At 41.4% G+C, this 9,631-nt stretch overlaps 1 protein-coding gene across 3 annotated transcripts in view; it reads right to left on the bottom strand.

Moving 5' to 3' along the window:
• Nucleotides 1–342: 342 nt before the first annotated feature.
• Nucleotides 343–9,631, bottom strand: part of cherp (calcium homeostasis endoplasmic reticulum protein) — a 58,883-nt gene continuing 49,594 nt past the window's right edge. For 2 of the 3 annotated variants that reach the window (XM_052037624.1, XM_052037625.1), the window contains exons 14-19: nucleotides 9,026–9,115; nucleotides 7,508–7,660; nucleotides 5,418–5,531; nucleotides 4,273–4,367; nucleotides 3,674–3,859; nucleotides 343–1,013 (exon numbers count right to left, since the gene is read on the bottom strand). In XM_052037624.1, coding sequence (XP_051893584.1) covers nucleotides 976–1,013; nucleotides 3,674–3,859; nucleotides 4,273–4,367; nucleotides 5,418–5,531; nucleotides 7,508–7,660; nucleotides 9,026–9,115 — 676 coding nt within the window. In that variant the 3' untranslated portion in view covers nucleotides 343–975. Of the gene's footprint in view, nucleotides 1,014–3,665; nucleotides 3,860–4,272; nucleotides 4,368–5,417; nucleotides 5,532–7,507; nucleotides 7,661–9,025; nucleotides 9,116–9,631 lie in introns of those variants that run through there. The other variant, XM_052037627.1, reaches the window with a different exon arrangement.

The following is a 9,631-nucleotide window of genomic DNA, read 5'->3' as shown; positions in this document are numbered from 1 at the left end:
TTGGTGGCCATGCCTTTGCCCACATAGGCTCTACTCTGGAGTTGCATCGCTCCATCCTTTCAGCTCACTCCTCTAAAGCATTCTCAAAAAGCTCTCTCTGACCAAGGTTTCGATCACTTGTATTAATATTTCATGGCATGACATTTTGTCTGATTAGACCCCAGTATTGGATTTTCTGTTGTACTAAGTGTTACATAAATGCAAGTTCTGTCAATTCATTATCCTTCTATCCTACAAAGTAGTTTGTTCTGGTTGAGATATGGGGCTCTGTACAAGCTGCAGTATCATTTCTTGTAGTAGGTAGAATATTTTTTTCAGCATCAAATGGAAAATGCAAGTCTGCACAATAAACAGAATGTGTTTAATTACGAAGAAATTACCAATCGAGAACTTCTGCAGTTCAGGTGAAAATATTAAAATGGTCCACAGAAGTTACTACATTATGTCTAGTCTAAATGATGATCAAACAAGAGACTGCTAACAATCCAGATACACCTCCCTGTAACAGAACACAAAAGAGCAGGTGAAAACACTTCAAGAGTTCAGAGTCTTTCCTTTGAACATCACAGAGGAGACGGTCAAAATGTCCAATTTTAGGCCAACACAAACATTTACAATTCTTCAGTATAAAAATTCTCATCCTATCACTGATGCTCACAATTTCACACTGCTTCACTTAAAAAAAACAGGGAAAAACACATCATTGTATAAGCAGGTAACCCAAGTGAAAGAGACTATAGTATGTTCAGTTCTACATTGAGATTCTTTAGGAATCTAGTCCTTTGCTCACATCTCAGTCCCTCGAGCGTGAAAGCTCCCCCACCCCCCCCCCCCCCCCCCCCCCCTTAAACCCCAGCCCTGTGATCGACCAGTCCAGTACTGAGTAGCTTGGGTGCTTAAGTCCTTATTGAGTTTATGGGTGCGATGTCACCAACTAAAGCAGAAGAAACACAGCTCTGTCTTCTCTTGCATACTTCACTCAGGGGGTGGCTGCTCCTGTATCTCTTTCTTCACTGCAGTGACATGAAAAGATAAAAGCAAATATTAAAACAAAAATCTGAAAAGATTGGTTTATTATTTAATCAACTGGTAACAATGTACGTAATAAACTCCTGTGAAAATATGTTAAAAATCTGCTGCTGTCATGCAAGACAAAAAAACATTTCAAATACAGTACTTATTTTCTTGAATTTGCTAGTAATCCTTAGGTTAATTTTAGTAAACGTGTAACATTTAGGGTGCACCAGTAGCATGGTAGTTAGTACGACAGGCTCACAGCCCCAGTGATCCAGGTTCGATCCTGACCTCCGGTGCTGGCTGTGTGGAGTTTGCACATTCTCCCTGTGAATGTGTGGGTTTCCCCTGGGTGCTCCGGTTTCCTCCCACACCCCAAAGAGGTCAGGGTCGGTAGGTTAATTGGCCGCAGTAAACTACCCATTGTGTAAGTGGTTGGGAGAATTGGAGATGTTAATGGCAATGTGAGAGAGAATGGTTACAGGGGAATTAAGCGGGGAATGGGATTGCTCCCTGAGCTGGCATCGATTCGATAGGCCAAATGGCCTCCTTTTCTATTAGTAGGTTATATAATATATTAGGCAATAGTTAACAAAGAACCTCCACGATAATCATCACTAAACAAGTCAGTAAGAGGTGAGAGGGGATAAAATTGAGTTATACTGAAAAGCAACTGCTAGTGCTCTAGTAAAACCATTGGTCAAGCTGTCATTTGACTACAATAATAGGCACGTCAATTCAAGCTGGACTTCAAATGCTCACCTGATAAATTCCCAAGAGTAAGAAACGATCATGTTTCTTTTCTTTAAAGAATCCCATTCTTACTGTATGAACTGAATGGTTGTGTGGCTAAGTTTGCGGATGACACCAAGATAAGTGGAGGAGTAGGGAGCATAGAGGAAATAGAAAGAATGCAGAGGGACCTAGACAGTTTAGGAGAATGGGCAAGGAAATGGCAGATGAAATTCAATGTTGAGAAATGTGCAGTTGTACACTTTGGAAGCAGAAATAAGCGGGTAGATTATTATCTAGAAGGAGAGAAAATTGATAGTGCGGTAGTACAAAGGGACTTGGGGGTACTCGTACAAGATACCTTAAAAGTTAACCACCAGGTTGGATCGGTGGTTAAGAAAGCGAATGCTATGTTGGCATTCATCTCGAGAGGTATAGTGTATAAAAGTAAGGAAGTGTTGATGAGGCTCTACGGGGCGCTAGTGAGGCCTCATTTGGAATACTGTGCGCAGTTTTGGGCCCCACATCTTAGGAAGGATGTGCTGACGTTGGAGATGGTTCAGAGGAGATTTACGAGAATGATTCCGGGAATGAAAGGGCTTAAGTATGATGAGCGTTTGTCGGCTCTTGGAATGTACTCACTGGAGTACAGAAGGATGAGAGGGGACCTCGTAGCGACATTTAAAATGTTGACAGGTAAGGATAGAGTAGATGTGGCTAGGCTGTTTCCCTTGGTGGGCGAGTCCAGGACCAGAGGGCACAATCTTAGAATTAGAGGGTACAGTTTCAAGACAGAGATGAGGAGAAATTTCTTTACCCAGAGGGTGGTGAAATTGTGGAACTCCTTGCCACGCACAGCAGTGGAGGCCAGATCAGTGGGGGTGTTCAAGGAGGAGATAGACAGATATCTAAATAGTCAGGGTATCAAGGGATATGGGGATAAGGCTGGAAAATGGGATTAGAATAGTTTTTTTCTTTTTTTTTTCTTTTTCTTTTCTTTTCTTTTTTTTCTTTTTCTTTTCTTTTTTTTCTTTTTTTCCCACCCCATTTCTTTTTCCCTTTTCCTTGGAGCAGACTCGATGGGCCGAATGGCCTGCTTCTGCTCCCTTGTCTTGTGATCTTGTGAAATGGTGATGCAGAAGGCCTTTGGGACTTGTCGGCTAATTCATCAGTTTTCTCCTGCCCATACAGGACCAGGGAAGGGTTTATTTTGTAGCCTATCACTACTCAAAAAACAAAAATCAGGGCCACAAAGTGGAGATTCTAATCAAACACGCCAATCATTGGATGGGGTGTTTGCAAGGAAAGGAATGCATCACATCAGGCATCTCATGGTGTAAGATCTTGAGATGAGACGTGCAGACATGCCATTTGAAGCAAAGATTCTGAAGTTCCATGAAGACACACTGAACAAACCACCAGGCTGTAATTAAACACCGCACACCATCACACTAAACAAACTGAGATTCTGCACAGGTGTATTAATCAGTAAATTAAGGAGATATTAAGGCAAATGAGTAAAAGCTTGGATAAAAATGTAGCAGGAAGGAAGCCAGAGAGAAGTAGAGAGAGGGAACATAGGGCCTTGGCAGCTGAAGACAAGGTTGTCAACGGTGATGTTAAATTAGGGGCAATCAATAGGGCAGAAAATAAGCAGAGGTAAGCTGGAGCACTGTAGGAGGGATGAGATTACCAAAACAGGGAGTTGTGAGGCCATGGACGAATTTGAAAACGAGGATGAAAATTTTAAAACTGAGGGATCGCTTAACCAAGAGCCAATGAATATTGAGAGGTGTTGATGAATGATACTCATGGCTAGTTCAGGCATGAGCAGCTGAGTTTTGGATACAATATCCCTCAGATTTGACAGCAGCATAAGTGTTATCTCAGTCACAAGCACAGGACTCGATTCACCCATTTCACTTACTTTCATCTCTTGCTTTCATCCGAGCTATGAAGGAGTAGCTCTTATTTCTTCGATAATTCTCATAGGGATCATCGAGCGGGACCCCTACTCCTTTATACTGGTCCCACTTATCACGGATTTCTCCTCCTTTAATTGGGTCCTGGATACCTTGCTCCTTTGCCCCAAGTCCTCCTGATCCACTCCAACCTGGAAAAGACCAACTCAGGTGATGATCCTCTCCCAAGTATGGAGCACTTGTATGTTCAACCTGTGTTACATGCACACCAGTTATCAGCCTCCAATGTTCCAGTACCTTAGTTTGCATTGTATTTCTTATTTAGCACAGTTTGCTATTTTAACTTGCCGTATAAAGCTTGCTTTGAGATTGTGGGTTATTAGAGGTCTAAATACTCAAACTTGTGCTTTTTAATTCACAGTGTGTAATTGATGTTTTACATTGTTATGTGACTTCTTGGAGTGTACTAGTTTGGCTCACGTGCGATTAACTTTCTCAAAAGAAAACTGCCTTTCTGGTTTAGCGGTAACAACATGAGAGCCTGTGACCCTTGAAGAGAATTGCTGGGAAAACAATGATTGAAAGCAGAAAGAGTCACTCATACCCATCTTCATCAACAGCTGATGCCCTTTGTTTTCCTCCCCCAGTCTCTGATCAGGTGTGAGTGGGACAGAACCACCGCCAAGTCCAGTGGTGGCACTACGAGAAAACACATCAATACATTAAGCTAACAGTTAATTCTTGTGCAATAGCTTCATCAGCTAGAAAGGTGCTTAAACACTTGTTGCTTGCGAAATGGGGCTTGTTACTGGAGTAATCTGAGACCAAGCAGCCAAAAGTCATGGCAAAAAGTAGATGTCATTACAGAGTTGTGCAATTATAGAGTTGTGCAATTTTGGTCAAAAGCACAATGCTCAAGATAGCTGGGTTGGGATATTCTCAGAGACCGCCTCAAATAAAAAGTATTGATTACAAGTGAAAGTGAAGTATAAATCCAAGTAACAGAGTACTGCACATACATGCTGAACAGTGCAGTGTTTGAGCCTGGAAAGTGGTGCTAGAAGGTTGGTGCTTCAGTCTTCACCAGACTAGTCACTGGCAAATTAAATAAATGGTAAGATTTTGAAACATTACCATTTGTTTAATGGATGGAAATAATAGAGACGAAGATTTTTTTGAAAATATGTACATGATGGATGAAGGATTGTGAGTGCTGTATTGTCTTGAACCAGGAGGAATAAGGAAAACTATACAGAACACACCAACACAACCCAATCATTTTCTCCCAAGTGTGGAGCACATATGTTCAAACTTGAGGGGCAGATGTAACAAAGTCAAATTGGCTGCCTGGGGACAACGGGACAATAGTACACGGGCCATACTCAGGCTCACAGATTGACAAGGGGCATGCAACTCGGTCACCAAAGATCTACGGAGAGAGTTGGCCATCTTTAATGCAATATGATCAGCATGTTTTAACAAAAAACTGGTTAATTTTCTTCAAAAGTTAAGCCTCATCTGAAATTTTTGTGATCACTGGTCGGGTGAAAATGCTTGTCACTGTGGTTTGCAGTTATGGTTTTGGTACTACACAAAAGCACACTGCAGAGGAAGAAACATTGGAGCACAGAAACAAACCTCTGTAATACCTCATTCCCTACCAATCATCCAAGGAACGTTCTGCATAATTGAATGTTCAAATCAGAGAAACCTTGCTTCAAACAGCATGTACCATTAACACATACTTACGGTGGAGTCTGGCTACGTGACCTGGATACCCTTCTCTTTCCCGGTGAGAACGATCGTGACCGTGAACGAGATCTTGAACCTGACCGGCTGCGAGATGAACCTGACCTGCTACGACTAAAAGGTGATAACATTAAGACTTTAGATGTCATTATTTAGGTTTTAAAATTTGAATCTAATTCATGGTACTGCAGAACAATGTCTTGGGAAATGAGCCTTTAAGTATGATGGTCATAAATTCTACAACCAGGGTTGCATGATACTCAGGTCAACCAGATGAGCTCCAAAGTACTCTTATTTCAGGATGAAAAACTTGCACTGTGTTTTATGGACATGCAGGCACCCGGTCACCTCAAGGAAGTAGACTGGTAATGGCAACCGTACAATGTGATCAGTATAACTGTGTACGAACATATAATGAAGAGAAAATGTTCAGTTCAAATGGAAAAGAAATCAGATCAGGCAGCAACTGTGGAAAGAGAAACAGTCAATGTTTAAGACTGAAGGCCTTCAAATTTAGAAAATGTTTTAGTTCTGCAAAAGGCCTTCAATCTGAAATGTTAACTCTCTTTCTCTCTCCACAGATGCTGCCTGACCTGCTGACTGTTTCCAGCAATTTTGTTTTCAATCCTGCAGTTTGGTTTGAAAGATGATGGTTTGAATCAATTATGGAGGGGTGTCACTGGGAAAAACCACTGACATGCTAAATCATGTAATTTGTTTTATTTTATTATATAATAACCTCAGTCAAGAGTGGAGATACAGTTTCTAGGCATATTATGAATGAATGAAGCAGTACAAATCCTGGAGATTTTCACTTATTTTATTTTAAGGGAAGAAAAGTTTTGCATTACACTACACCTTCAGGATGTCATGAAAGCTTTGCAGCCAATGAAGTACTTTTGAAATATAAGCACTCTGCAGTGAAAGAAATGAGGTAGCTAATGTACATAAAACAAGCACCCACAAACAGCAAAGTGATAAAAAGCAGATTTGTTCTAGAAACGCTGGCCTTAGTAAACAGCACAGTGAAACACTGATGTGTCTGATAACGTCTAAAGGCCCGATAATACTTTTTTTAGTGGAATAATTTGGAATGTTTTTAAACAGCCATATGTGAAGAGAGAGTATGGTCATTTTCTGCTTGTTTAATTCATAGTTTTAAAACGTTTTCTCTGCAATTTTATTGTAGAAAAATATTTTGATCAACCACAATGCAACAAGAACACATTTCTAAGAGCCTCTGAAATATTTAGAAATGATATAAGTCAGAGGCGAAAATCTCAAAACTGACAACGCCTTCCATGAATGTGCTGTGCTGTGAATAACTTGCTAGATGTTTATATGACCCTGAACAGTTAAGGCTTGCTATATTTGTCTGCTTATCAATACTAACTGCATTTCTAAAGTAATGGCCAAATGGGCATCTGCTATGCAGAGTCAGTTCTATGATTCTAAGTCACTGGCTGTTAAAGTGCTTTGGGACAACCCAAGAACGTGCTATGGCACAAATTCTCAGTTGTCACATGTACATTAAAACTCCGATAACCTGCTATCAGATTGTTCAGAAATGTCGATGGCGCAGCAACTGGCTCATCTGGGTGATGTTTCTCCCGACTCCCTTTAAACTCACCGGGGCCCCCACCCCTAATCTCCCTTGAAAATCACTGGGGCCCTGTCCCCACCCACCCTTTAAACTCACTGGGATACCATTCCCACCATCCCTTTAAATTCACTGGGATACCATTCCTTCACTCCCTTTAAACTCACTGGGACACCATTTTCCACATTCCCTTTAAACTCACAAGGTTGCGTCTCCTGTGCTCTCATTAAACTCACCTCATTCACTGAACACTCATTATACTATTGGGTAACATGTAAAATAAAGTGAATTAAAAGTGTGTTGGAGTATAAACAGGAATGACATCCATAAGCCCAGAAAATCTGCCATTCCGGCACCATCCCAAGGGTGCAAGATTGGAGTTTCTCGAGGTTTTCCACCAAACTTTAGTAATAGGGGCTAAATACCTCAGAGGTATCAGAACAGGGAACAAACAAGTAGTTTGGTTAGAAAGTAGTTTCTTTGCTCTTACCTAGAACGTGAAGCAGAATATGAACGAGAACGTGAGCGGGATCGAGACCGTGATCTTGATCTGGAGTAAGAGCCAGAGGACCGTGAAGACCTGGAGCTTGAGCCAGAGGAAGAACGCCTGCTCCGTGACCGACTGCGGGATTTTGATCGCCCACTGTGGAAAAGTTACCCAATTCAGGTCTCAATAAATAATGTAAAGAGGAATTTTCTCCAATCAGCTTTGTAATCCCTCCCCAGCAAGTTAAGATGACCAGGCAGCAATCAATTATGTTCTAAATATGTGCTCCATAGAATTCAACTGGTGCATATCAAGCATTATAATTACACTCCTATATTGCTAACGTCATCAGAAAGTTGCAAACTGCGATGATTAAACACGTCATTGATCCTTCATTGTTGCTAGGGAGGAATCCTTGAATTTCGTGTTACCTAACCTAATACTACTGCAGAGGTCCACAAAGGCTCCAGCAGCTCAGAAGGCCCACCATTATCTTTTCTGGGGGTAGGTGATAGTGCTGGACTTGCTGGTATAGCTCAGGTAAACTTCAGCTGTGAGGCAGAAGTCTTCAGTTGGTACTGTGGTCAATCAAGTTATTGAAAGATGACAGCATACATCTCAGTCAATCCACAACAGGTAATTCCATGGCTCCACCTTGCTACTGCTGGCAGGGATTCTTAATATGAATAAGTTACTGGTCAACACCTTCCTTTCTCGGGGCACAGTTCTTAAGAGACAACCAGCAGAAGTGCATACATAGAGCTTCCTCATGTGCTTTATTTGAAAGGCGGAACATTAGAACAACTGGAAATATGCACATCAGAAACACCTAACATTACATCTATGTGAGCAATGGACTCTCCTTCTAAACAGAAGTGACCAAAGAACTCACAGTGTATTAACTACTGAGGTAGTGAATGGCTGAGTCACTATCCATCTCAGTTTGTGGAGAAGGCTGATATTTGGCCTCAGCACAAAGGTGAGGGAGTGGTAAACAACAAGAGCACTGAGCTCCAGAGTACATTCCACTGACCCCTGTTCAGTGTACAGGGACATTGAATAATGTCAGAATTCAGCAACTTTGCACAGGATGGTCAGTTGGGTGAAGTAGTGGAGGGTATACAGCAGCATGGGCTCAACCAAAGAGTTGGGAGAAAATGATGGAAAAATAAAAGACTGCTAGAGCAATGCACAGCCAGCTACCAGATGTTGCCACCTCATCGAATGGACACTACGCATGATTATCAGTGAACTTCACCAGGCTGATTGACCCAACCTACTGATGCCAGTATTTACCTAAATAAAAGTAGTGGCCCTAACATTGAATGCAAGTCCTTTTGTCTCTTTAGTCTGCTTTCTTTAACTAGTTACTAATCAATTCCTAAATATTGTTGTGATTTCTGTTTCAGTCATTAGCTCCAGCCCTGCATTCCAAAGCCTTATTACTGTATGTAATACTCTGTCATTAATCTCTTGTTCAGACTTGCTAAGCACAAGGCAGAATAACATGTCTGCACGAACCGTTTCTCCACTTTGACTCCACTACTGGCCTCATGAGATTCTGAACGGGCTCCTGGTTTCAGTGCCCCGGGTGTCGCCGTGCTTGGACCTCTGTATCACAAAAGGTTAGGGAAATCAGTGTAGCATTTTGTCAATAAGAACATCTCTCATATGCATACAAATTCAGAAACCTTTCTGCTACTTTTTCTGAACTCCTACAACTGCAACTTTAAAACCAAAGATATTTTCAGCACTGTGCCAACAAAATCTAAGAATGGAAGCCACGTAGAATATCAAACACTAAGTATTCTGGATTTTCTGAAGACATAATAAAGCAGTGATTAAAGGAATGTCAAGGGGTATTACTTACATGGATTTCTAAAAGGCATTTGATAAGGTCCCTCATGAGACTGCTTAATAAAGGTGAAGCTGATGGAACTGAAGGCAATTTGTTGGCATGGCTAACATTGGCTGAGCAGCAGGAAACAGAGTAGGGCTGAGTAGTGAAGGTACTCAAATTGCAAGGATGTGACATCTGGAGTCCTTTAAGGACTTACGTTGGGGCACCATATTTTTAATGAGTCACATGATGTAGACATGCTTATATTAAAACAACAACAGGGTAGA

The sequence above is a fragment of the Pristis pectinata genome, chromosome 24 (genome assembly GCF_009764475.1).
Source record: "Pristis pectinata isolate sPriPec2 chromosome 24, sPriPec2.1.pri, whole genome shotgun sequence".
Lineage (NCBI taxonomy): Eukaryota > Metazoa > Chordata > Chondrichthyes > Rhinopristiformes > Pristidae > Pristis > Pristis pectinata.
This window is presented reverse-complemented; position numbering and strand designations above follow the sequence as displayed.